Source organism: Anopheles merus, chromosome 2R (genome assembly GCF_017562075.2).
Source record: "Anopheles merus strain MAF chromosome 2R, AmerM5.1, whole genome shotgun sequence".
Taxonomy (NCBI): Eukaryota; Metazoa; Arthropoda; class Insecta; order Diptera; family Culicidae; genus Anopheles; species Anopheles merus.
In genome coordinates this window covers 31,552,459-31,580,197 of record NC_054082.1, presented here as the reverse complement: position 1 = coordinate 31,580,197, position 27,739 = coordinate 31,552,459, and the positions used below count along the sequence as shown (strand labels likewise).

The 27,739-nt window shown below is 51.4% G+C and overlaps 2 protein-coding genes across 10 annotated transcripts in view; one reads left to right on the top strand and one right to left on the bottom strand.

The window, feature by feature from the left end:
• The window catches only part of LOC121603485 (putative GPI-anchored protein pfl2), a 63,839-nt gene extending 42,811 nt beyond the window's left edge, over positions 1-21,028 (top strand). For 7 of the 8 annotated variants that reach the window (XM_041932272.1, XM_041932270.1, XM_041932268.1 and 4 more), the window contains 7 exons: positions 16,952-17,792; positions 17,981-18,137; positions 18,235-18,448; positions 19,412-19,512; positions 19,603-19,966; positions 20,036-20,682; positions 20,778-21,028. In XM_041932272.1, the coding sequence (XP_041788206.1) occupies positions 16,952-17,792; positions 17,981-18,137; positions 18,235-18,448; positions 19,412-19,512; positions 19,603-19,966; positions 20,036-20,682; positions 20,778-20,915 (2,462 nt within the window). In that variant the 3' untranslated portion in view covers positions 20,916-21,028. Of the gene's footprint in view, positions 1-2,972; positions 6,292-16,951; positions 17,793-17,980; positions 18,138-18,234; positions 18,449-19,411; positions 19,513-19,602; positions 19,967-20,035; positions 20,683-20,777 lie in introns of those variants that run through there. The other variant, XM_041932265.1, reaches the window with a different exon arrangement.
• Positions 21,029-22,155: 1,127 nt separating this feature from the next.
• LOC121603488 (serine/threonine-protein kinase pelle) lies at positions 22,156-27,521 on the bottom strand. 2 transcript variants are annotated; one of them, XM_041932277.1, is made up of 5 exons: positions 27,124-27,521; positions 26,360-27,053; positions 26,167-26,290; positions 25,579-26,090; positions 22,156-22,355 (listed from the first exon to the last, which is right to left on the bottom strand). In XM_041932277.1, the coding sequence occupies exons 1-4, from the start codon at positions 27,346-27,348 to the stop codon at positions 25,589-25,591; spliced, it is 1,545 nt and encodes a 514-aa protein (XP_041788211.1). In that variant the 5' UTR covers positions 27,349-27,521; the 3' UTR covers positions 22,156-22,355; positions 25,579-25,588. The 2 variants fall into 2 exon arrangements, with proteins under 2 accessions (XP_041788211.1, XP_041788210.1); XM_041932276.1 differs by lacking the exon at positions 22,156-22,355 and having other exon boundaries at positions 25,368-26,090.
• Between the last annotated feature and the right edge of the window lie 218 nt (positions 27,522-27,739).

Genomic DNA, 27,739 nt, shown 5'->3' with positions numbered 1-27,739 from the left:
GCCAGTCACGTTTGCTGACCGGTGGTCTGCTTTATTATGCAGGTTCATCGGTCTCCGTACGCGGTGGGCACAGTGGGGGAAGGGCGGGGAGGGGGGGGGGATCTCCTATAGTGGCTCCGATTGGGACAGTGTTGGTTGCGCCAAGATGTGGCAACGCTTTTCATTTCTTCGATGTGCTTTCGAGGAAAATGCTCCAAAATAATGTCATTTTTCACCAAGTGACTAACTTGTCAACTTATCAAAAAGAGCATTGCATCGGGGCTTCATATACAACTTATGGATAAATGACTACACGGGCAACTTGACGGAACAACAACAGCAAAAGTTTATAACAATAGATGAAGAAGCTTTTTTTGGCTTAATGCTGCTGCCTGCTTTTTGACAGAATAAGTTGATTTACTCTCTGCCTCTGCGGTTCACGTACAAGTGACCCAAGAGCTCTCTTGTTTTGAACATACTTCTTTGGTCAGAGCTTTCGTCACGGCAATGTGCTAGCTCAGTTATTTAAATAGTATCCTTAGCCGAACGCCGATTAAAAAAAAAACCGGTGCGGTCCTAAAATCGACATCTTCAGCCCGATTGCCTCGCTTCTGCTTCGCTTCCAATTCTCGCTTCTTCGCCTTCGCCGGACGGTGCGTCCTAACGTGTAGACAGCGATTAAAATGCACATTCCAACCAGCTCACTTATACGCACATCCTGCTGCGGGCGGTATCGAATCCGCGCGCAGCCCGCGTAGTGCAAACTGTCCTCTAAACAACCTGTCGGTCATTAACACGGTCGGTTAGTGCGCGCGATCGCACCGGAGATCGCAGCAGCGTTTGCTGTTTCCAACGCCCGCTCCTGAACACACAGAACAAAAAAAAAGGAAAAAGAATGAAAAATCGCACATTACTCGCACCCGTCCCAGCATGCTAATGGAGCACGCATCGCGAATGTACGCACTTTACGGTGTGGCATTTGTGGGTGGGTATTGCTGCGAAAAAATTACCATCCTCCAGCTTCCCCCTCGCTGCCTTATCTATTCACTTCTCATCCGGATCCGAGCAGTGGATTAGCATTAGCGGTGTACCATGCATTATGCAACGGCTGGCGTGCTCTCGGGCCGTGGCTTATCAACGCTTCGCTATCAGAAGCTCGCCAAACACACAAACACACACACACGCACACTCCTTATGTGGTGTCGCGTTTTATGCGTGGAGGCGCATGGTGCCTGTGTGTGGGTTGATTTAGTGCGAAACGAGGATGAGATTTATTCTGCGGAGCGCGGAGAAGCGGTCTCTCCGTTTCTTATTTTTGCTCACCATTTGCCATTTGATGCTTCCCTTTCCCTTCCACCATGAATTTAGTCATACAAAACAGCGTCTATTGCCGATCGTAACCCGATAATAGCATTCGCGATCGCAGCGGCAGTGTGGAGCAGTTCCGTTTTTTTTTTGTTCGCAGCTACAGCCACTTTTTGGGCCCAACCGCCAGTAAGAGACTGCCTGTGGCCGGTGAGCGCCCGCGTGAATCGCCCGGTTGTAGTGCGAACGAATGAATGAAATGCCGATCCATTCCAGTTCCGGGGACGCGGTTGCGGTTCTAGGTCTCGCATACCTTTATCTACCGTATCACCATCACCGACGATCGTGTCGATCTAATCGTCACAATGGATTGGAACGGTGCGGCACGGTTTTCACAACAGCCCGCCGGATTGTGTCTTGCCCTTTTCATTGGGCATCGCATTAAGGCGGACTGGCCTGTAGCGACATTATAGTACGCGAGTGCAAGCGAGAGAGAGAGAGAGAGAGAGAGAGAGAGAGAGCGTGCGCGGGGGGTGTCGATTAATTTAAATTGATAATATCGTGCACGATTAAATGCAGTACACACAGACCGTTCGTGCGATGGGCTGCGAGAAAAGCGATCCAACACGATTCGGCCCCGGCCCTGATCGCCCAGCGATCCTTAGCCGCCGACGATCCGTCGTCCGCCGCCGCGGCCCTCCGTCGCGTAAAGCCGGCTATCCCGGGGCGGCATAATTGCGTGTATGACAGTCGCGCATGACGGCGTAAGGAGACGAGCGGGCGGTCGAATGCACGGATGGATCTGGTAGTCAAATGGGCAATCATATTTATCGATCGCCTTCTTGCTGCGCTGCATCGATTATGCATGGGCGGTGTTTCTTTCTTTATTTTTGCTGCTGCTGCTGCTGCTGTTTCGCGAGAACGGGGATTGGGTTTAGCTGGGCTTACGTGTTACGTGCCGGGGTTGGGATTGGGTAGTTTATTAATTCCCACTGGGATTGGTGGAAGGAGGCGCTCACTTAACGATTCGCTCTTACTGCGACGTATGATGCTTATGGCAGTGGTTATTGAAATTGAAATTTTTATCCGTTAGTTTGTGCGGCCCGTCGGATGTTTTTAAGGGCGTCCTGCAACATTTCGACTGCTGTGATGTATAATTTTGGAGCTTTGGATGTTTTGTTTGACGCTGCTGCTTTATTTCTATCCATTTCTATGAAGGAAAGAGAGTAGAAATCGGAATAATTCTATTCAATTGCAATTTGGAGGTGGAAAAAGGCCGGCAAGCTTCAGCCAGTAGCAGTGCTTGAAGCTGCAGGAGGAAAAAGCTTACCAACCATTGGGACGGATCTGTCACAATCTCCTGCTCCTCATCCGCCAGCGGCTCTCCACCCAAGCACATGCACAAAACATGCCACTTGGTGCGAGGGTGGCTTACCGAATGGACTTGTTTTGCACCACACGGGCATTCCCGTTCCCTTTCCTGTTCGGTGGATGCACCGTTCCATATGCATGATGTCGCACAGTTGCGCCCGTGATCACACACTGCGAGCGCGGCCGACACACTCTCGCTCACTAATTGAAGCTAAACGCTTCTGCTCTCCGTCGCTGACATTTGCTGCACCAAAAGCGGGACGGAATGAGATCGATGGTTTTAAAAGAGAAATAGAGAGAGAGAGAGAGAGAGAGAGAGAGAGAGAGAGAGAGCGAGAGAACGAACCGAACAGTTCCTTTCGGCAACGTGCGCTCCCATCCTAGTATCCCTTCCGGTAGGGGGAAGGGTGCTCCCTACAAATGACGCTGCTGACGGTGCTCATTAAACGGTGGGGAAACAATTGAGCGGAAGGCACCCACCTCACCCTGTGTCATCGCACCCTGTGCTCACTGAGCCGCTGGGAGCGAAGAGAGCAAGAGCGAATAACTCCAACCGGGGAAGCGAAGCGAAGGGGGATGGAAGGAGGGGAGGGGGCGCTGTTTACGACATGCGTGAAAGGCGGGAGCCGGCTTCGTCGGTGGACACCGGGCGCAACAGTGTTCAGTCGCGGTCCGTTCCCTGGTACGACCGGACGTGTGCGCGAGTTTGGCTTTACCCTCGTCGTAGTCGCCGTCGCCGTCGTCGCCGTTTTCGTTAGTTGCTATCGCCGCGAATGGTTTGCGCGCTTCTAGACTGGCTCTGTTCTGCAGAACAACCACACCAACGGTAGAGTGCTCCAGTGGTTGCCGCTGTGAAACGAGTACGTCAAGTGTCACCAGGAACGGATTGTGATGTGTTCGTGTTGCACCGTATCCCCGCGGCTCACTGATACGCATTAATCGCTGCCCGTAACATTTTTTTTAGCTCACTGGCTGTGTGTGTTTATGTGTGCGTGTGCTAATAATACCCCTTCAGCAGATAGTGCCTTTCTTCAAGTGGGGTGACATGCTGGGACAGTGGGCCAGCGCCAGCAAGTCAAGTGCTTACACGGTTGATGCAGATGGGTCGCAAACAGCAACGGAAAAAGTCACTCCGTGCCAGTATACAGCAAAAGAAGTAATTGTTAGAAAAGCGTAAAAATGCTTCCCATATTTATACATACTCTTTCGGGGAAGTTGTGCGTGTGTGATCTGCCCGTCGTCTAAGGAAAGGATGTTTTGCGGTGAATTGTAGGCTTTTGAGAACTAATCATGTACACGCCGAGTGCGGGAAATCGGAAAGCCAGTTAGCGCTCGTCTACGGTTAGCAAGCATCCGCGCGCAGGTGCTGTGATTGGTCATATCGTTCGTTTGCAATTGGTTTCCGCGGCGTCCCGTGCGCCCTGCTTTGTCAAACACACAAGCCAGTAACTCGCGATAGTTTTGCGCGCCTCGATCGCAACGGTCGACATCAGTGACCAAGTGGGACCGCAATGTACAGCGACGACAAGCGCTTCCCGAGTCGCACGCAGCCGGGCGTTCCTTTTGGCGATCCGGGCGTTCCGCCGGGGGTCGGCGCACTGTCGGAGATGGACAAATGTTTCCCCTACTCCATCCTGACCAAGAAGCACCCGCTGGGAGGAGGGTCGGCGGGTGGGACCGGCGGCTCGCCCGGTAAACCGTCGGCTCCTCCGACCGTACCGAGCTATCTCGGTTTGCAGCGGGAACGGTCCGGGACAAACGCGACTAAACCGGAGGCCGCCTTCGACCACAGCGGCACGCCCGATGTGAACAACTTCTACGGCAGCGCGATGGTAACGGACGTCGGCATCTGCTTCAGCATGAGCAACGTCAATCTGAACGGCCACCCACCGACCATACCGCTTGCCACGGGCGCGCTGGTGCCGCCGGCGGCGGTCGCCGCCCAGCCGCGCCCCAGCGCCCTGGCCGCTCCGGACGCGAGGCGCAAATCGTACGAAGATCCGGGCCCGGAAACGGCCCTGCTCAATGCGAGGCGCCGGGCGGCCGCCTTCCTGCCCGTCACGGCCAACGGTGGTCGGCTGGCCGGTCCGATGGCCGGAAGCGGTGCAGCAGCGCTCGCCTCGATGCACCACCACCACCAGCAGCGCCGGCCGCAAGCATTCCCCTTTCCGGCGGCCACCGTCTATCCGCTGGCGCACCATCCACCCGGCACGGTGGCGGCCCCGTTCCCGCAGCCGCTGGCCAACGTGCATCCTCCGGTGCATCAGCCACTGCCGCGGCAGCGATCGGTCGGCCCGGTCGGCAAAGGGGCGTACGGTAGCGTACGATCGACCAGCTCCGATCGGGGCAGGGGCGGAGGGTCGGGAGGGTCCCCTTCGATGATTCCCGCGATCGGAACGCTCGGCGGCATCGGGACGTTGCGATCCTCGCCGCCCTACCCGAAGCAACCGCCCGGCGCTGCTACGAAACCGTCCGCGGTGAGCTACTACCAGCCATTGCCGGCGACTGGCGGCCCGGGTACGGTTCAAGTCCAGCCGTCCTATGCCCATCCACTTGCCGGCGCCCCTACCAGTCAATCGACACCGACAGCACCGCCACCACCAGCACCGCCCGTTGGCTACCATCATCAGCGTGGCAACGTGCTGCAGTATCATCATCTGCCGCTAGCGAACGGTGTGCCCCTTGCCGGTCCAGCGGCGGCCTCTCCGGCGACAGCAGCAGCAGCGGCAGCGGCGGTAGCGGCTGCCGCCGCCAGCTACGAATACTATCGGTACGCGATCGAGGCGGCCGAAAGTGTCGGCAAGCTACCGCCGTCGGGTTCCGCCCAATCCGTGCTGCTTCCCACTGGCACGATGGCCGCGACCCCTGCCCGCACTGCCGGCGAGGATGGTAGCAAGGGAGCTTCGGGCACAGCTTCGGGGCCGGTGGTGGATTACAACGGGTTGCGGCAGCTGTTTCTCAAATGTTGCTACAACGAGATGAAGCTGCTGCCGGCGTCCGGCGGTCCAGCGCATCCAGCCGCGCCCGTCCTATCCTCGCCGACGGTCGGGTGCGTTTCTGCGCCGACCTCGACCGCCACCAGCCTGTCGGCCGACTCGCCAGTCCACTCGTACGACTTTGAGCCGCAGGATCCGCGCGCTGCCGGTAGGGAAGCACCCGCCGTCTATCCGTCCGGGCAGCAGCAGCAGCAACACCACCACCACCATTACCACCAGCCACTCACTAGCCGATCGTGTCCGAGCTCACCGAACGGACCGCACTGCCATACGTCGCCCGCACTGCCAACGCTTGCACCGTCCGCCTGCTCCACCCCGATCGGTAGCAGAAGGTTGTCCGCCCAGCAGCAGCACCAGCAGCACGATCGCTACGAAGCGAGCGAAGACGAGGTCCGTCCGATGGAGGTGTGCAGCGAGGATGGGCAGGAGGAACCGATTGAGCCGGAAGAATGCTGCAGTTACGAACCGAAGGACTTTAGCATGAAATCGAAAGCACTGTCAGTGGGGCAGGGTGGTGTGTGGCCGGCGGCAGCGCAGCGCGACGGGTGTGCCATCGGACAACAGCGGATCGAGGATCGCAGCAGGAAGGAAATTAAGGCCGCGCCGAAAAAGAAATGGATTCACCGGCACTACATGAAGGGTAAATTTTTGGGGTCTGGGGGAATACATGATGATGTTGGATTGAACGTTGAATGTGATCGCTAGTTGTAGACCGGTCTTTGCGTTGTTCAAATTCTTTAACTTGTTATCACATGCTGGAATCATGCACCAGGCGTCTCCATTAAAGCTCACCAGTGGAAAAGTTCATCCTTTTGGAATTGCTTGAACAATGTTAAAAATAGGGAACCACTATTTTTTTGTTTTTTTTTTATCTCAAAATGATTTAAATAGAAAACAAAAGGCGCTTTTGTTATTAAGATATCGATGAATCATTTTGTTCTATATTATGATATGGTCAATTATTGATATGCTGTTTTGTATTTTTTTTAATATCATCATTTAATATCAATATTTAATTTTGATATAGATCAATTGTGAATTAGCTTGATTCATACTTTTAATAGAGTTCCGATGTAAACGCCTTGATTCCACGGAACGATTGCCGCTTGAAACTCCTGTCGAAATCATCATTTCCCATGGCAACGGAAAATCGAACCTTTTTCGTGCAATTTTTGTCATCCGCTGCAGCCTGAGTGGCACGAATGTCTGCTTGCTATCTTTTGACAGCTGTGTAGTTTGGTATTTCATTTTATTTTTGGAACCCCTGTGCGAACAGGTTCGGAAACAATGCGTTAATGCGTTCATAAAAAAAAACGTCATTTTCAAATGCACAGAAGAATCGTGTCTTGGAGAAGAAACATGATTAGGTACGTTTTCACAGGCCATATCTTTGTTCGCGAATCTTTCCTCTTTCACCGGAAACAAGTGTAAGAAAAGAATTTGCCATTATTTTTACGTTCACACACAACGAATCTTTGCTGGATACAATTATCGTAATATAACAAAATAATTCGTAAATTAGGGGTTCTTGTTCTAAAAAATGCATAATTTTTCGAATGCTCCAAAAAGATTCACTACAGACTCCTAGACTTCTCCTACCTCAGTGAAAATGTGTGTTTGACATATATTTTTTAGCAGATAATGGAGTGTGTCGATGCGGTTATTTGCGTATCTTTTTTTTATGTTGGAAGGGGACAGATTCGACGTCAAACAATTTTTCCGTGGAAAGTAACCTATTGAAATTCTTGCTTGTTTTTATTGCAATACTCACTAGTTTCCTTGCTTTTTTTATCAGAATAGAATATTAAACTAAATCTAAAACAACGTTTAGCAACGAATTTAATCGCCTGCTCCAAAATGCACTCAATTTTAGCACTAAAAACGAATGCTTTTGCTTTGAACAACGTAACACGAGTCATGTCTTGAAAGGTGTGAAACTTTGTGTCAAATCACAAAATTGCATCAAACGCAAGCTTCTAAACTGTAGAATTGTAAGTTTCCACTAAACGCTCCTATACTGCTACCTCCAGGCAGTACGAACACGTAATCGCACACACAAACACACACATCGAGAGAGCTTTCATCTTTAGTAGCGAGTGTTCTCGTACAATCTCGCACCGTTGCATAACGCGGCAGGGTGGAGGGGGTGGCGGGGCACACTTGGCAAAGGACGCGATTGACGTCGGGCGGTTCTAACATTCCTATTCCAGCACCTCTCGGTGTGCGGCCCACGGCACCGGCCTATTGCGCCCCGATCGTGTACCACGCGTTCCGTTCCTGTGTTTACCTACAGTCGCGTTAAGAGGCACTCAACGCCATCGCTCGCCCGCCGTTCGCCGCCGTCCCCCGGGCCGTGCTGCATGTAACAAAATGCACCGTGCGGTCACGGTATCACACCACCGAGCACACGGTGTTGATGTTGATGGCGGCCGGACCGCAAAACATGTGCCAGTGCACGCCGTAATAATTCCCTCTCATTGCTCAGGTTAGATGTGGGGGGGGGGGGGAGGAAGAGGAGAGCAGCTAGAATCGGGGCTGCATACACGATCCGTCGCAATAGTTCCACGCGATTGCTAACCATTAGCTCTAGGGGGGAGGGAGTAGATCCGGGAGGATCGGGTTGGCGGCGATGGAGTTAGATAATAACGGTCTGAAGTGCCGCGTTCCCGGCAGGCAGGCAGGCAGGCAGGCAAATGCACTGTGTTTACAAGATCCGGTGGTGGAAGGCAGCCGGTGGGGAGGACTGTAGTACAGATAGACAGGTTTTTGTTGTTTGTGCGCTGCTGCCTTTCTCTTGCACTGCCGCGTGTGCATATTGTGTGTGTGAGTGTGTGCGACCGTCTTATCGGTGCTAATCAAATGCATCATCATCTGCTGCACACCACGCCAGGCGGTGGAAAATTCGCGAATAATGGGACGCGGAATAATCTTCCCCCAGCAGCTCATCTGCTGCGTTTGAGTGGATCGTTGCGCGTCCACTCGATTGGCAGAGCGGCGGTTTTGTTTGCCTTTGCCAGGGCTGTTGATTTATGCCGGACTAGCGCACACACACACGCACACACAGGTAGCACACGCCTGCTCAAACTCAAAGTCTCGAAGCACATTCCCCCTTCCGAGAAGCAAAGGCTTATCTTTGCCATACGGTGTAAAGTTGTGCAACCAATCGGTGTGGTGGTGCGCTTGCACGTGTACCGAACAGCGATGAAAAGCTTACAGCTCGTTAAGAGCTTTCCTTTCCGATTGCTTTATTATCCAACGCGCATTAATTGATACGCTGTCTTCATCCTTTCCTTTACATGGCAGGGGATGAAAGGGTTGATGTGCTGTGGGTGCGCAGCTAGTGTGATCGAGTTTCAATACTTTTCTGCGCAGCGAAACACGCGTTGGAACTCCTGCGGCGTGCTTCGCTAATACGCAACAATCGGCTTGATGCAAGTGACATCCACACACACACACACACACACACCACCCACCTCTTTAAGGCGTCCCGGTGGGTGCTTGTAATAATAGGACGCGATGTTTCGATGCACGCATACACACGCAGCCTGGCGGGGAACCGATGGAGAAAGGAACAAAGCCAACCCAGCAGGTCCGATTCGAGCGTTAGATGATTCAGTGAAGGTTGCCTGTAGGTTGCCTGACGCACACTCACACACACACACGCATCGCACCGCACCGTAGTTATGCAATCATGTGCAATAACCATACCACAGCAGCGGACAAACCGGTGTATGGGCCCCGATGACGGCAATGGACGGTCGCCGTACGCCGATACGGATCGACGGAGCGGGGGAGATGGGGGCACTGCGCCGCGTCTCAGCCGCTCAGGTTCAAGTGCTCGAGCTACGACGAACTTGAACCCTTGCTTGCGTATAACAGCCGCTGTGTCTGTGGCTGTGTGTGTTTGCATGTGAAAGAGAGAGAGAGAGAGAGAGAGAGAGAGAGGAGGAGATCAAGAGCGGGTGCAATGGGCGAACGGGTTCGTGCCACCGCGGGACACAGTCATAATAATATTGAAATAATGATAATGCCGCCAATCTTGCCTTCCCTCTCCTCCGCTTCCTCCCGGTGGACGAGGCGGACGTGTTGCATTTCTATTGCATCGGCGTATTTCGATGCCTCCCGTGGGGTTGCGCGCCTGCTCGTTCGCTCGCTTGCCGAAGAAACAAACATGCCGCTGCTCGTCGTGCGAGCATGTCCCCCCCTCCTCTTCCCCACACCGGCCTTCCCTAGGGCCCTTCGGTAGGCCGTTGCTGCTGGTGAACTGGTAGTGCGGATGGTGAATGTCAATGCCAGGCCGAGGCTGCCGATAGTGGGAAGGATAAATAATGAGATACATATTTTTGTATTTTTGCCACGTTTCTGCTTCCCTGGCCCAGGCGGGCGGATGGGACTTAAATGGTAGAGTTGCAATATGATTTGTTTTAAGTAATTTCCAGCCTATATTACATTTTTAATAGTTCTTCCTATGAGATTAATGATAACTATTTGCATTAGTCCTTAATATGCTTAATAAATAATAACCTGAACGAAGCTTTACAATGGAGACGCCTGGTTATCCTGATTCTGCGTAACAATGCTTGCTGCGATTGTTTACACTTTGCTCTAGTAACTAAATTTGCCCCAGTGTTCCAAGTTTTTTTTTCCCCAAAAATACGACGAGTACACTAAACCAATGCTATACGCAGCACAAAGATAATAGAAAAGCTGCAATAAGAATGTATGCCACTCTAACAAGTACCGCTGCGAAAAGGAAAAAAAACAAGCTACAAACGTTGCATCATAGCGTGGCCCGGCTAGCCCGGCACCAGTCGTGTAACAGGTTTAGCGCAGCGTTAGCTTACCCCGCGCACACTGCTCCTTACTTCGCATTGCAGCAAGCACCCGCGCGCTCGGTAGCACGATAATCTAATTAAGCCTGTATCGCCGGACCGTGAAGCACGTGGTGGATGATATTTCCTAACAGCCAGGTATCATCGCACTGTTGGCAGTGATGCCGAGCAAGCAAAGTAAAGCAATCTAATAATAATAATAATAATAATAATAATAACATACACAAAGGTATCCAAAAACACACTCGCACGCACATGGATGGGAGAGGTGGGACAAGCGACAAGAGGAGGGCGTACAAAAAGATTGAGGCTAGAAAAACGGCACGTCCGTGTCTCGCGTCCGCGTAAGCGATCTTGCTGTGGTTTGACTTTGACTTTGACACACTATTGCACAGTCGTTGGGATCGTTTAGGGGAAGCTAGCACTGCACGGGAAAAAGCTGGAGCTGCAGTTCGGTCATCTCAACCGAGAAGAGGAGCGAGGATTAGACAGCTTGATGAGTCAAGCATTCCACCCGAGCGTGGAACTGGGGGATAGTGTCGATCGGAGAACTGAGGGGAAGGTCTTTCCAGTATCAGCGTACCAACGTACTACATTGCACGTGCCGTACCACTTGTGGTTGGACCACTTGGGCAAAACAATGCACGGCAACGGCCCTGACGAGCCACCCGAGCACTATCACCATCGGCTATGGGCGAATGTTGGAGGTTAAGAATGCAGCCTGTAGCTACTGCCAACCCGTATGGAGGTTCGCGCTTAAAATGGCGCAAAATGACTTTGTCAACGTGCTCCCTGGTGTGTGTTTGTGTGCGATGGCGTGGTCACTAATGCAGGGGCCATTGGGCTATAATCGCATTACATGTTGCCGCTGGCCGCAGGCTTTCCTTGCCGCGACGTTCCGCTCACCGTGCACGATCACTCCCGGGAGGGAGTCGGAGCTTTTACGACGCTGTAGCGGATCGATCCAGTCGAACATTCTACCGCGCGCGGTTAAGTAAGCAGGAAGCTATATTTGGAAGCCTCCTCGTGGGGGAGTAGGAATGGCAATATGAGCCTCGGCTAGGCCCTGGATTAGCAATGCCACGAAGGTCATGGTGAACCAATGATGTAAGACAAAGGCAAATGTTATGTGCACAACCAGCGCCCCCGGTGGCTGATGGTGGAAAATGAGCAAATTAGCAAAGTTTTGTTTGCAGACAGAACTTGTCCGAATGATCGGTTTGCTTCCATTAAACGGTCCATTTTTAACAGCTCAATAATGTGCTGACTATTGATTTAAGTAGAGTTGGAACAAAAAACAAAAAACATACACACACATACATAAAACAATCGCACATCAGCGTAATTCGAGGGCCAAAAAATTTGCCAAACCCGCGCCCCGTCACAGACTGCAGGGCCACCATGCATGCATGTATGCGCATATCGAACCTGCTTGCGTACGCAAACGGCCCCACCGTTCCGGGCGATCGCAATTTGAATGGCGCGTCGAATATCATTCCATATATATTGTTCTTTTTTTATCCCTTACCAACCCAGCTAGCTTCCGTTCTCAACTCACCACCACCACCGCCACCACCAACCACTTGCCTTTCACTGTTGGATAATTCGATAACGGTATCGGGTAAGCGGGTTACGGGCGGGCGCACTGTGCTGCAAGGAACCGGCCCCAAAACATGTGACTGGCACAAATCGTTGAAGGTGGCAGGATAAGTGGCCGGATCAGCACAATCAGAACTGGGGGGAGGAAGATGGGGGGGGGGGGATGGGGTGGGAGCCCGTTGCGGTGCTGGAATGAGGACGAGTAAGGAAAAATAAAACGCAAACAGGAAAACGACGACAGCGTGAAACGTGAAGTAAAACCATACATGATGGAATCAGCACGGCGGCACACGCACATGGAGATAGTGGGTTGGAGAGATGGGTGGGGAGAGGGGGAAAAGGAGGAGTCGGGGGCAATGGCGTCTCGTATGCTCGTGTTGCTTCTCCACATGGCATACGGTGGCCGCAATATACACACACACACACACGGGAAGTGCCAGCAACAGGAGCCTCTCTCTCTCTCTCTGCGATCCGTGCGGCATCATGGACAGGAGCATGGAAAAGGAACGTTGCATAATCCTAAATATGTGTGTGTGTGTGTTCGAGTGAGAGAGTGTCTGTTCCGATTGTTGGGCCATGTGCAAGCGGGACACCGGTTGACGGACGTCATTCGCGCGCACACGACTCAACTCAATTGGTTTTGCAACGCGGGAGTGAAGGGCAGGAGGTCCGGCGGGTGCACGAAACCACGCGGTTACAGCAATGCACCTCCCAAGACTCCCGTGGGAGGGAGGGAAGACGACGAACCTTGCTGGGTCCCTCCTGTTGTGCGATGATGATTGAATGTGCGCAAATCGTCGTCGTCGTCCACCGTTTCAAGGCAATTCCGTTGCACCCGGCGCTTCCCATTGTGGTCTTCTCGCTTGCTCGCAACTATTTGAATCGTTGGGCATGGCCTACTCGATCCTATCCCAACCTGGGCCTGGGTCAGGATGGGATAGGAGGATACCTTGCATCCCTTTCTAGCGCCTGCGGGCAATCTAGTGGGCCCCCGTTAATGTGTTCGACAGCATTTTATTCCCGTTCCATTGCGTTACCACACAACCACCACCACCGGGGGGGAGGTGGAGCCACCACAGCACAGGGGGAAGGTTAAAGTTTGAGGCAGCCACAGCCGGGCCCGAGACTGGCGACTCACGTGGCCCGGGGACGAAATGTAGTCCATGCGAGCAGCTCGATTTTTCCGCCTCGAAAAGCCCACAGTCTATCTCATTCTTTCCTTCTCTCCCTTGTGCTTGTTTTTTACTGAACTGTATGCCCTTTCTCTCTCTCTCTCTCTCCTTCTTCTTCTGTTACGGCACTACCTCTTCATTGTTATTTGTTTGAGCAACTGTTAGTGATGGAGGGTTCGGTGGAGGAAACGAATCGTTGTTGTATGGTTTTTTTTGTTTCTTTACCAATGTAGTTTGGGACCCTCGCTTTGTAAGCCACGCTACCAATTTTGCGTGCATCTAAATGATAAAATGATAGATCCTTGTGTATAATGTACACACACACACGCACACACAATCTTCGATCACTCCATTAAAAACACTGACCCTGGACAATGTTCCGCCGCCGTCAGATGTGGCGCCTACTGTTGTGCCTGTGCGAGAGCCGTGTTAGATAATCAATTATCCGATTGCGATGCGTTGCTCAGACGGGTGACATTCGACCCCTTTCCTCCTCTCGCCCTCCACAGGCCTGCCTTTTTGAATATTCACGCCAACCGTGGTATCGGTTCCCTGTCCCTTGCCCGGGTTCGGTCTCACCCCAGATGCTTTGTTAATGCAGCATCTCTGGTGGCATGTATCGTAGGAAAAAGGTGGCGCTTCTAGTTGTTCCCGCTTATTTTTTTTCTAAAACCCCACAAACCCATGGCTTACCATGGGTTTGTCTGTATGCATATAAACGCAGCATTAGCCCTGCTTGCTAGGATGTCCTTGCTCTGGGTAGTAGGACGACGTGGTGTTGCTACTACTGCTACTACTGCTAGAGTCGCTTCTGCATTTCTTTCGGGGACGTTGCATCGTTGATGAAGAAGCCAAATGCATGTAATGTAACGCAGACAGTGTAAAGATCAAAGTGACAAACTAAAACATGGAATACAAGACGTTGATTCGTTCCCACCGCTCGTTCCGACTGCTTGCTGCCTTAAAATGATTGACAGGTTTCCAGTACGTACGACTGTGAAGATGAGATAATCGGAATTGGAAATCATCTAACCTATTGCCCACTTACATGAACAACAACACACAGACACACATACACACACAAACAATGGCACCTATTTCTAGCCCCTGTGTGTGGTGTAACACCTTGTAACTCGATGCACATAAGAAATGGGGTGAAGGTTTTGCCTGCCGTGCCCCCGATTCCGATACAATCTAGCAGGCCCCGACCGTTTCCGTTTCGGGTGACGAAAGGATCGGGATGATGCAACCAGGCTGCTGTGAACGCTTTGTGCGAGCTTGCGGACGCAAGGCGAAACGCGTTTCCGCGAACGATTTCAGTTTGGTTTGAGGGAATTTTGGGAGAATTTTGAGAGAATTTTGGGGGAATTTTTGAACCATTTTTTGTTTTGTTTAAAGCGCTTACCACCCTCCCTGTGTGTGCCAGCTGGACTGGTAAATGAGCTTTGTAAATGTTGTGATTTATTAAAAAAAAAAGGGAACAACAAAACAACAGTTGTATGACGAGGACACAACTTATCCACCGCACCGTTGGAGGCTGCCTGTGGCGGAGAGAGTGCCTGTGTCAGCGTCTCTTTACCGTTTGTCACGTAATCACGGCTCCTTGGTGCGCGCCTCCTTCTACGTGCTACCACCATCCAGGTCCTCCCCCACGGGGTGTATTGTTGTGCTTCACTCACCAACGCAAACGATAGGACACGTGCCCGCGGGCTCCAACCCACGCACATACACACACACACACACACACGTTATCCGTTACGTAAAGCCGGCGGACCGTTTGCAGCGGCACACCGGGAAGAGCGGCTGCCCCACTGCCTACTTCCGCTGCTGGGATCGCACGTAGATCAGCGGGCATTGGTAAAACCCAGACTCACTATTTTTACAATGCCCCTGCCCTGCCTGGTGTGTGTGTGTGTGTGGGAAGTCCTGCAAGTGTCGTGCGCTCCGAACGACTCACTTGTCCGGTAACTTGTGCGTGCGTACCGGGCACGATGACGACTGGCACAACTACGGCAAAGCATTATCCTTTCCCTGCCGAGAGTCCGGTACGCGACCGGATGCGTGTTGTAAGGGGCTATTACGTCCACAATCCAATGGTGTGTGCAATGGCGCAACGAAAGTTTGTCCTTTTGTTCCGCCCCGACACCAGTTGAATGCTGTAGGGGGGGGGGGTGGGGGGGGGGGGAAGGTTACTATTGAAAAGTTTCACCATTAAACAAACGCGCAGGACACCGACCTGACCTTCTGACCGCGCCGGAAGCGAAAGCAGCTGTGTTGTCGTTGTCGCGCGTGTCAAAATGTCAAAGCAGTTTCCGCAGCTTCGCACCGTCCGGAAGATGGAATGCAGGAAAATGGTTGAGGAAATGGCAATTGGCAAATTAGCCAAGCTGCTTCAACGGTGATTGGAATTTAATGTTGCCATTTCGCTCCTAATTTGCGACTAAACAGCAAGTAAACAATCGGTACAATAAATACGACCAACTGAACTCCCTGGAACGCCCTTCGATTCAAATGACCAATTGCTACGAGGGGGGGGACCGCAAGCGGACCTGTTGGAACTGTAGGCTCTGCGGATGTACAACGTAGGCGAAAATCAAAACCACCAACACGGATGTGTGGATGAGGGGGATGCGGGGTTGGAGAAGGTATATCACCCCTCTACACGCGGTGGAAAGAGACGGAGAAGCAAACACGCCGCCATCGCGCCAGATTGTGTACTGATTCCATGTGGTGTTATTAAGCGCTAGTGGTGGTCTGTGGCGTGTGTGCGTCCATCGAAGCCCCTGCTTTGCGGGATGCCCCTTCTACCCCTAACGCTTCTCCTGCCCCCCTCCAAGGATTAACTTGAACGGCATGCGACAACTTTTTCTTCGAACCTTCCCTCCCATTCCAGCATTTTGTGGGGCAGGCTCGTGTCACAGGCTCAGGAAGCGAGCTTGTTGTAAATGGGCTGGCGAGGAGGGCAAGTAGTGTGTTGTTGAGGTAATAATACCTACCTTCCTTCCCTTCTCTATCACCCGACCGCACACCGCGTGGTCACCGTACAAAGCTGTCGCTGGCAAACGAAATGCCGTGCCGGGATGGCAATGACGATGGGGACGTTATGAAGTGGAAGAGAGGAAGAACGGGGAAGGGTGGTGCATCGCAGCACAGGCTGCCGCGTGCTCGGCAAAAACGTGCACTACCTCGATGGCGACGTAATGCCGTTGGCTCTACCCGGGTCGGTTAGTAGTAGTAGTAGTAGTAGTAGTGGTAGTAGTAGTAGCTTACCGGACGTTGTCTTAGACCCGTGGAGCGGTTGGCGTCGCAAGGGGTTTACATGTTTACCTTCCCGGGGTAGACTGGTGCGCCATTTATTGCTTCTGTTACTACTTCTACCACTACTACTACTGCAGCAATGAATACGCGATGACGTCCGCATGGGCCCTTGTGCGGCAGATGGTGCGGATGTTCGCGTTTAACGTCGGCGATGCTGCAACGCTGCAACAACCCTGTGCGGTCCACAACTGCTGAGCTCCTGCATGATGGCAGCACTGATCTCGGATGATCAATCGTAGGATGTTTAAATTATTGTCCAATTTTTTTTTGTAATTCTCTTTTGTCGGTTCCCATTCCTAAAACTCGTTTAATACATTCAGTTGCTTAAAACACCACACTAACACGCTACTTCTTTTGTTTCTCTTTCCCAATTCTCCAGATGAGCCACTTACGAATGGCCATTCGACGGCTCCGCCGCTAGTCGTGATTGCGACGAACGGAACGCAACAGCATTCGGCGGCGAAGCATCATCTGACCCTCAACCACGTAGCGGTACCGATCGCGCCCAGCTCCATCCCGGCCGGCGCCCCCACCACCATCACCACCACCTCCCCCTCCCCGATGACGATCGATCTCTCCACCAAGGGGTTGAGCCAGCATCAGCAAACAGGCACGCACTATGCTGCCGCTGCCGTGCATCCGTCGCCTCTCTCAACGACACCACCCGCCACGACCACCACCGTATCGTCACTGTCTTCATCCTCCTCCTCATCATCCTCCTCGTCCTCCTCCTCCTCCTCCTCCTCCTCCCCTTCCTCATCGGCATCGTCGACGACGCTAACCGTATCGCCGGTCGACGACTCGCAGTCATCGCTCAACCTAAGCAACGGTTCCAGCATTAATGGCTACATTACCAGCAGCAGCAGCAGCAGCAGCAGCAGCAACAGTAGCGGGGTCGCCGGGGCCCCCATCGGTGGTACGTCCCCGCTGCCGCCCGGGCTAGCCGGCATGCTGCCGATCAACATCACCAACGTGCTGCAGGCGACGGCCATTGCTGCTGCCCACAACGGCGGCACCGGCAGTAGCACACCGAACGGGACGATCGTGACGGCGGCGACGCACCCGGCGGCAACTGGCGTGCACCATCTGCCGCTCGAGCTGCAGCAGCAGGTCGCGGCCGGCCTGTCGGTGGCGGCCATCAGCTCGCAGGGTGCGCAGGGCCTCTTTGCCAACATCCCGACCGGGACGCGGCGGCGGACGACCAGCTCAAACAGCAACGGGTAAGTGGTGTCGATCGGCGGCTTCCCAGCACTGTGGGTGTGGGTGTGTGTGTCTGTGTGTGTGTGTGTGTGTGTGTGTGTGTGTGTGTGTGTGTGTGTGTGTGTGTGTGTGTGTGTGTGTGTGTGTGTTTGTGTGTTTGTGTGTTAATTAATTGGGATTGTGTTTGTCTGCATCTTTGCACCAGCAGTGTCGGCACGCGGGAGGTACACAACAAGCTGGAGAAGAATCGGCGGGCCCATCTGAAGGAATGCTTCGAGCAGCTGAAGAAACAGCTCAGCCTGCAGCCGGACGAGAAGAAGATCTCCAACCTATCGATTCTGCACGCCGCCATACGCCACATACAGGTAGGTTGTTGCTGGCTACAGCAAAAAAAAGGCAAACAGTTATTATAAAGCGTCTCTCTCTCTCTCTCTTTCCCCACCATCATTCCATCGCCCACAGCTGCTGAAGCGCAAGGAGCGCGAGTACGAGCACGAGATGGAGCGGCTGGCGAAGGAGAAAATTGCGTCCCAAAACCGTATCCTCGTGCTGAAGCGCGAACTGACGCAGATGGGCGACATCGACGTGTCCCGGCTGGCACCGGACACCGATATTACGCCGAACCCAACCAATGGTGGTACCATCGTCCCGCCGAACGGCCTGCAGATGGAGCGAGGTAAGAGGCAGTGAGCGGGCGCACACAAAAAAAAAAAAAACGTTTCGCTACTCGTGAATCCGAAGAACCGCAACAGACAAGACCCTGTTTTCGTCAAAAATAAAAGGGCCAAAGGGGCAGCCCGAAAAACAGAAAAAAAGAGAAGGACATGCAAAAACCCAAACCGAGAGCCGGGTGACCAAAAGATAATGGTGATGATAGTGGGCGGATTGTGGCACGGCACGCAAATTTGACTTGATAAGACGCGGGCGCGCAACGACGCGCCACGCAGCTGCAGCAAATCGAGCTGCGACTGCACCACCTTCTTTTTTTATGCGGCCCTACTGGGCTGGGATTGTTGCGAACGGGTGCGGAGAGATGTTGCTTAAAATATTCCCCCCCTCCCCCCCCCCTCTCTCTCTCTCTCTCTCAACTATCTTTCTCACCGTTTGCTGCAGTAAAGGGGATTGCGCAGATTGGAAGAGCAAGCACTGCGCAACTGGGCTGCCCTGTTTATATGCAGATGGTGTTGCGCCGACCGAGCAGTAGGCTCGTTGCTGGCTGAAAATGGATGCGTGTGACGATTGCGCTTGCATTGGCGGTCGATCGTTTGCAATGACGTAGCGCGCCAATGCAGCCACCATCGCGGTGCAAGGGAGAAGGTTGCAAGAAGGTTGATGAGAATTACAAATCGCCTTCGGGCCGGTCCGTTTTCAGTGCGCCCCGAACGTGGAGGGGGGGTGGAGGGGAGGCAGGAAATGCCGAATCCGAAGGCTAACTGTGGGGAGGTGAGGGAGGACATTTTATGCGCATATAACCTGCGAGATTGAGAGTGTAGAGGGAATGGCCAGGCCCGGTGAAAGATTGCTTTAGTTGGAGCGGATATTCCCTTCAGATTACTTGCGATCCTTTTAATCTTTTTTTTTTTCTTCAAACGTTACAATTACTCACATTTTGTTTCGTCTTGTGCTTTCCCATCCTCAGATCAACCGTCGGACACTATACCGGGCCGTAATGGGATTCGGTACAGCTCCAGTAGCTCGCTGTCCAGCATAGCTACGAACGCGTCCATCAGCAACCTGCCGGTAAGTAGTGACAACCGCGCCTTCGGTCATTACAAACTGCTAACCCGAAGCTACCCCGGTACATCCGGTGCCCTTGCTTTGCGTTTGCAGCTTCAGACGACCATCTCGCCGGTGCTCTCCGTGTCATCGCCATCGCGGGCCAGCCCGGCCCTGAATCGCAGCTCGACCTCACCCGCCTCGTCGCTGTCATCCGCGTCGCCATCGTCGTCGGCCGCCTCCAGCTTATCGGTATCGTCCGCAGCAGCCGCCAGCCTGATGGCTCCCCTCTCGCTCACCACCAAGGGCACCGCTGGTGCGGAGCCGGCGGCGCCCAACGGGCTCAAGATTACGGCGGCGGGCCAGCTGAACGGGCTGAACCTGACCAGTGCCTCGCTGGCGATGGTAAACGGTGCGAACGTGACGCTCAACGGCACGGCGACAGCGACCACCGCCCCACTACCCGTCATCGTTGGTGGTAAGTCGCACAAGCACAAGCCGCTCCGTGAACTCCTCCCCCTAAGATTGCTTCCTTTCCGCTTCGCAGCAAACGGCACGGCCAACATCGTGGGCATCGCCCATTCGCAGCTGCTGGCAGCATCCACCGCAGGCGGTTCCTCCCCGGCCGCCATCCAGACTATCCCACTGAACCTGAACGTTACATCGAGCGCGGTGAGCAACGGGTTGGTCACCGGCAGCGGTCCCGCCTCGCTCGCCATCGCAACCGCGGGCGCCGGCGGGCCGCTTCAGCTGACCAGCCACAATGGTCCCATCGGTGGTGGCAGCATTAGCAGCAGCAGCAGCAGCAGCAGTAGTAGTCATAGTAACAGTAACACTAGCAGTAGTAGTACCGGTGCCGCCAACACTACCACCATCGTCGGCACGATCGCCAGATCGATGTACAGTGCGGCGACGATCGCACCATCGATGCCGACGTCTACGGCGGCGACGACTACGGTGCACGTGCCAACCGGCGGCAGCAAAGAACTGATCAACGGTACGATCGGCAAGAACGGTACCGTACGGACTGATAATAGTAAGCTTGAGATTATCGCATCGCAATCGCAACCCACCAACCACAGTACACAGGCCGTTGTTGGCGCTACGGCCCTCGACCCACCGGGAACGAAGGTTATCACGATCATGAATGGTAACACGTTCGCACTGGCCCCGCTGGACAAGGACAGCAAGATGGTAGGTAGCCGGCAGGTTTTCGGGAGCAACGGGTGCTGTTTCGGAACGGTGGCATTAACTTTACTCTTCCGTGCACTTTTCCTTCTTTCCGCTAGGGCGTTGTCTACAGCCCGATACTGGTGCCGACTTCGCAAGGACTGCGCATGATACAGCAGGGTTCGAACGGATTGGCAACGATCGAGCTCGCACCGCCGAATGGTGGCAATCGTTTGCAGCTGCATTTAACTCACTAAGGGGTCTGCGTGTAGAGTGATAAGGTGTGAGTGTTTGTTTGGAGCGCGTTTGTGTGTGTGTGTGTGTGTGTATGTGTGTGCACACGTGCACGTTGTAGAGATTTGCCGAAGCAGCAAACAGCAGTGGATGGAAAGTGATTCGAGATCGCCGTTGGCGCCGTTTTCCGTGGACACTTACTTTGGACAAGAACCACAACAACACACCTGCCGTACGGTCCCGCAGATCAGCCATCCACGCCTGTGGGACCAAAGCTCTGGAGCACAGGGATGGCTGAAATAGAGGTGGAATAGTGATGGAACAAAAAACAGTGTCCTTGTCGCAGGGGTAGAAAGGGCAGCCGTTTTTTTATACACCTCGAAAGGGTACCAGTGCACCAGTGAGAGGCAAGTGTTTGGCGCGATGCGCTAAAACTGTACCAAAATTGGATGATCCAACTGAGCTGTTATCCTTTTCTTTTTATTATTTACAGTTTGCTGTACTGGAGCCTGAATGTGAGGAATGCGGAAAAGAACCAAGCTACTTAACGGAATCCTATATGCGTCTTGAATGTGATAGGTGCCAACACTGGGCAATCAATCCGTTTCCGCGTCACCGTGCAAGAGCGTGCAGAATCATCATCCCGCCGATAACCGGAACCGGATGGTACAGGCGACGAACCCCTACAATAGCATAGGGAAAGGGAAAACCGTGTTTTGCAACGGCAACGGAGGAAATTATAGTACGATACAAAACACAATAACAGCTACTAGTTCCTTGTTTAAGTGGTGGTAGTTTTAACGGTGTGCGTGTGAGTGCACAGCCCCCCCCCCCCCCCCCCCCCACACACACAAACACACAGCCAGGAACCCATTCAGCAAAGCACAGAAAGGAAAACGGATGTTACAGCCACAAAACTCACAAACCCGAGACAATATAGCGTAGTCTAGCGGTAGCGTTAGCTCTTTTCCTCTTCTCGTATACTTTTTTGTATCGCCGTAATCCACGAAGGGCACCAACAAAATCGAACATCGACCGTTCATCAACACAGCAGGCTAACACAAGAGTCCTGCATCATGACCAATTAGTCACACGATGCACACATGTGTGTGTGCGTGTGTGTTTTTTTTTAATAGGTACATATGCGAGGTGTGTAGTATGGCTGTGAAAGCATAGAGAGGAAACAAAACAAGCAAAGGAACAAAGCATGCAGAAGACGAAGAAAAAACAGAAGAGACGTGTGCAAATTATATACGAATCGGTTTCGCAATTTCTTCCTCTTTCTCACCACATTCGGTCAGAAACTCGATACTCACGCATTCGGGAGGGTGATATGGTGGGGGGTTGTCGGGTGTGCTCTGTCCACCCGCGCGCATTTCTCGTCCCGTTTCGATCCCGTTGTGAGACTTTTTGCAGAATTGGGCCGAAACAGGGGGGTAGGAAGCAGCCAGTAGCAAAAGTAACTTGAAAAACAAACAAAAACGAAACATTTTGTAAGTAGAAATTCACACACACAACACATACGGAGAACACGAGATAAGTGTGCAGGGGCAAGGCTAAACTCTAACTCGTACACATAGCGCATAGCGGCTGTCGCGGCAACGAAGCTTTAGAGCAATGTGACCAGTAACAATCGATGTAGTAGAATACAAAAAATCCACTTTGTAAAAATGGGAAGAAATACTCTCCCTGCCGTAAACCCCCCCCCCCCCATTCAACTGGATCAATTTAGTGGGGATGGGATAGAGGAGCTTTAGGAGATTGGTGTGTGTTTGTGCTACTATCTCGCAGTTTCTACTGCTATTTCAAACTACTACTACTACTACCACTATTATACTAGGGAGCGGAACCTAACAACAACTATCGCTCTTACTGCAGCAACCACAACTACTTCGGTTGCTACGATCACTGTGTGTTGTGTTAGAATAGTTCACGTGTTTCGATGTGCATGGATGTGTCTTTTACTGTGTGAACGCGTGTGTGTGTGTGAGTGTATCCTTTTGTGTCCTTTTGTGTGGTCGCGTGTGTGTGTGTGTGTATGTTCACAGCAGAAGTAGTAGAACACGCCGCAACACGGAGGCTAAAGGAATACCCACAGTACCAATTAATGTCAACCACAAAGTAATGTAGCAGAAGCGTTTTGTGTTTAATATAGTGCAATAGAAGGGAGGGTGGTTTCAATGCGGGAAAGATTTAAGGGCCGAATGGTAAAAAGAAACCAAAACTGGCATTCAACCATGGGAAACAATTTTACACGAACGTATAGTCACGAATAGTCAGCAATAGTCAGCAAAAAAAAAACAAATGGCAAATTACACTTCACAGGAGCTTAGAAGATAGAAAAAAGCAAAAGGGGGTACTTGCTGTTAAAAGAGTGTACTTGCATTCGGGCGTGGGTAATGCAAACATGAAACAGACAGAGCAAAGGGCACACAAACAAAAACAATCATTTGAAAGTACCACAAAGAGGATTATTCAGACCTCTTCAGTCACAAACTGACATCTGTAGTGCATAGTAAAATGCAGAAAAGAAGAGGAAAAAAAACACACACACACATACATACACATAAACAAACGAAACAGGATAGTTTATGAAACTATACCTAAATGTATGCTATCAATGGTGTAAAAACCCAACGGATTAGAGGGTTTACAGCAGAGCGAAGCTGAAGAAAAAAGCTGAAAAGGAAAATGGAAAACGAAGCTAGTAAAAAAAAAAAGAAAAAAAGATAGTGTCTTGTCGTACAGGAAGGTAAATATGCACAGAGTAAGCAACCAACACGAGAAAATGGCACTTTTACGTACACAATTTGTAAAACCAAACAGAAAACAAAACGTTTATATATATTTTTGTACTGTACATATATTGTAGAGGAGATGTATGTGTAAGGTGCGGACAGTGTTGCAAACAGGAGGGAGAGTGGAAATGGAACAGCGCAATCAGTCAGAGAAAGGAGCAATGGAATGGAATGAGTGTGTGTGTATTTATCATTTTTAATAGATTAGGAAGAGGAAGGTAATTTTTACTATCTGTCCTCTTCCCACAGAAAGAAGGCGCAGAGTGAAGGCCAGAGACATGAAACGAAACAGTTACAAAGAAAACTAGAAACGTTTACACAACGAATGTGTCTTGCGTGTGTGCGTGTGTGTGCGTGTGTGTGTGTGTGTGTTGGACAGAACTTCACACTACCATCCCTACCCTATTTGTATGGTAAATGGAGAACAGTAGGCCAAGGCCGAGCAGAAGAGGTAAACAACTATTTTTAACCTACAACAAACACACACACACACACATAGACACACAAGAAAACAAACAATAAGAACTATGAAAACAAAAAGAAAATCGAAAATGAAAGGCATTACAAGTAACAAAGCAAAAAAAAAGTGACTGATAAGTAGAAAAGGATAGCGAGAGTGTATTTAAACAAAAAAAAAATGGGAAAGCGATTGTGAACGGTTTGTATAGAGAGAAAAGGGAAAGAGGGAAAGAGAGGCGGGTTTGTTTTAATTTGTTTTATTTTCTATTGTATAAGCCACTAAGTTTATTATGTATTGTACAGTATTTAAAACAACAACAACACAAAAAAAAACAACAAACACACAAAATTACAATAAAAAGTATAAATCAAACATAACTAAACGGGAACAGCATTGATGAATGACAAGCAGAAAAAACGAAAACCTAGTGGTCGGTAGTATACCATGTTGTAGATAACAAAAAAAATCGGGCACTATCTACAAGGGAAATCACCCTCACACACATACACACTATTTTCACAACCGAACCGAATCAATCAATCAGCCAATGGTGGCCGCCACAAAGGCTGCATTTGCGATGGAACAAATTAGAAAGCAGGAAAGAAAAGTAAATGTTTACTAAACTGTCTAGCGTTTCACTTAGTAGCCAGTGTGTGCGTGTTGGTGTGTGATAGACGGGTATGTAAATCAAAAAAAAAAGAAACATTTACTAAAAGGAGAAACAAACAGACAAACAAACAAAATGGAGCAGGGGAAAACGTACACACAAACACACATTCAAGCGAACAAAATGGTACAAATAAGCAAAGCGCAACGTCTCGCAAGAATTGTGTTTGTGGTCTTACGAGGCGAGCAAACACTAAGCCACACAACAAAAATGAAAGCAAGAGCAGATAACTAGCATAAGCAAAACAGGAATGGCCGAAGGCGTGTAACAGTACAACGCATGTAAAAGGGTGTGAGCGTGATCTTTGTAAAACGAAAAAACGACTGTGTCGTGAAGTACAGGAAGAGAAAACGGTGGACAAAATTGAGAAAGCAAGAAAAAGAAGAAGAAAAAAACAAGAAACAGTACGAAAATAGGGACATAACAGAACACTGTAGTGTAACAACAACTATCGAGTATGGTAACTATGATTATCACTGATGATAAAACTATTGGAAACAATAACAGAAAATAAATGAAAACAAAACAAAAAAAAACTATTTAAAAACAATTAAAATTTGCATTGTACAAAAACCATCCCGCATACAATCTATCCGAAAATTTATTTTACAAAAAAAAAATTAAAACTACACGTAGTACGTTGAAACTTGGAGTTAAAATACAGTTAAGGCACATACTACTAACACTACCGTGTGAAGCTACCGGAATGATGTCATTCTTTAGACGGATCGCCCAGTTTAGAACGAGTCACTTTTACTTACCATCCCTCCCTTACGTAGCACTGAGCTGCCACATGACGCCGACCATATCGGGCCGCTGTTTCGGATCGTCGGCGGTACACACACGCCCGACCTGCAGCAGCTTGAAGCAGCACATCAGTGCTTCCGCATCCATCGGCAGCGATTGGTCGGCCAGCTGCGTCACATGCATCTGCTCCTGCACGGCCCGGGCAATGTAGTCCTTCAGATGTTTCTCCGTCCGGCGCTCGTCCCACGCCCGCAGCCCGGTGCCGATCTCATACAGCACCACGCCGAAGCTGTACGTGTCCACCTTGGTGCTGAGCTCGCGCCGATCGTAAAACTCCTTCGGAATGTACGGCCGGGTGCCGTAGACGCGGGACACAACGGTGGCCGAATCCTGTACCGCACCCTGGCGCGTCAGCCCAAAGTCACCGATGCGCGGCTGCTTGTACTCGTTCAGCAGTATGTTGCCCGGTTTGATGTCACCGTGTATGAACGGTTTGTCGCCGAACGTGTGCAGATACTGGAGCCCTCTGGAGCAAAGCAAAACAAAAGAAAAAGTCTGCTATAGTGATGGTAGTTAGGGGCAACGATCACGATGCCTATTACCTTGCCGTTCCAATTGCAATGTTCATGCGCTCCCGCCAAGTGAGCGGAGAGGCAGGCCGGCGTGCAAACAAGCTTTTGTCCAGCGATCCTCCCGGCATGAACTGGTACACCAAGCAGGGTTCCTCTAGCAGTGTACAGGACAGTGTAGGCAATTATGTGCTCAGATCAAACCGACCATACCCCAAATACCTACTCTCTATGCAGTATCCAAACAGCGGCACGATGTTGTCATGGCGACACGAGTTCAGGAACCGCAGCTCGTTGAAGCTTTGCTGCAGCTGTATTCGCTCCGCCTCGCTCGACTTTACCTTGTTGTAGTCAATCTTTTTGATGGCCATGAAGGTGTGCTTAAAGTTGCCCCGATACACCGTCCCGAAGCCGCCCTTGCCGAGAATATTCCGCTCGCTCCAGTTGTCCGTAGCGGCCGTCAGCTCCTCGTAGCTGATCTTCGGTATCAAGCTGGTCAGATCGGCTAGCTCGTTTGCGAAGGGTGAGTTTTCCTTCGAATTGGTCGGATTGCTTTTATCGTTCGTAGCAGCCGCAGCCGCAACCGCAGCAGCACCATCACCACCATTAACTTTCTGGTCCGCTGCACCATCATTTAATCGATGCGCGGCACGGTGCCCGTTCGGTACCTTCGCATTATTGTTCGCACCGGAGAAGGTGGCCATATTGGCGACAGCGTTCCGGCCGTCGCTCGCCGACTCTTTGATCAGCACATGGTACCGTGGATCGACGTACCGTTTGATCAGCTCCATACAGTTGTACAGCTTTTCGCGCGACAGCACGACAAACAGCTCGGTGATGGTGTGGTTGTAATTGCCCCACTTGTCCAGCAGTTGTTCTGCAGGCGATCGATTGTTCCGTTGACAGCATCGTTGCGTACTCTGGTTGGGTGCGGGAAAGTGTGAACGGTTGAGAAAGGCCAGGGCTCTCGTTGGGGGCGGCCATACTTACATCCAGCTCGACCGTACTGTAGCCCATTTGTTTTTCGCCCAGCTCGTACCACTTGTTGTTTACCTCAAGCAGGGCGGCCAGCCGTTTCTTCTCCATCCGCGGAATGTCGTAGATGTAGACAAAGTTGGAAAGGGGCGGAACGGTGGTGGCCGCGCTCAGCCTGCTCGGTTTTCCATCCATCTCGGTGTGCTGACCGTCGGGTTTGGACATGATGGGGCAGAACATGCACCAACAACTGTGCTTCGACGAAAGTGTTTTAATGCGCGATCGCAATTAGTGGAAATTCCCGCGGGGGAAATCCCATGCTGCAGAGGAATGTGGAATTTGATAAACTTGCGTGCGAAACAACAACTTCCTGGTTTGTTTACGTGTGCAAGATGTCACAACAAATGAACCTATCGAGAGGACTCCGAGTGACCAGAAATACCTATTTATCTGTATTCCTACCGATTTTTGATATGTCTACCGACTCACAGATGAGCCCCCTAAAACGACCGATTTTTCTTTCATCCTACCGAAAATCATAGATTTTCGTTAGCTTCGTTAACACTTTTAAACCTACTGAAAAAATCTTAAACTCCTACCGACAACTACCGATAAAATATTGATGCGCCTA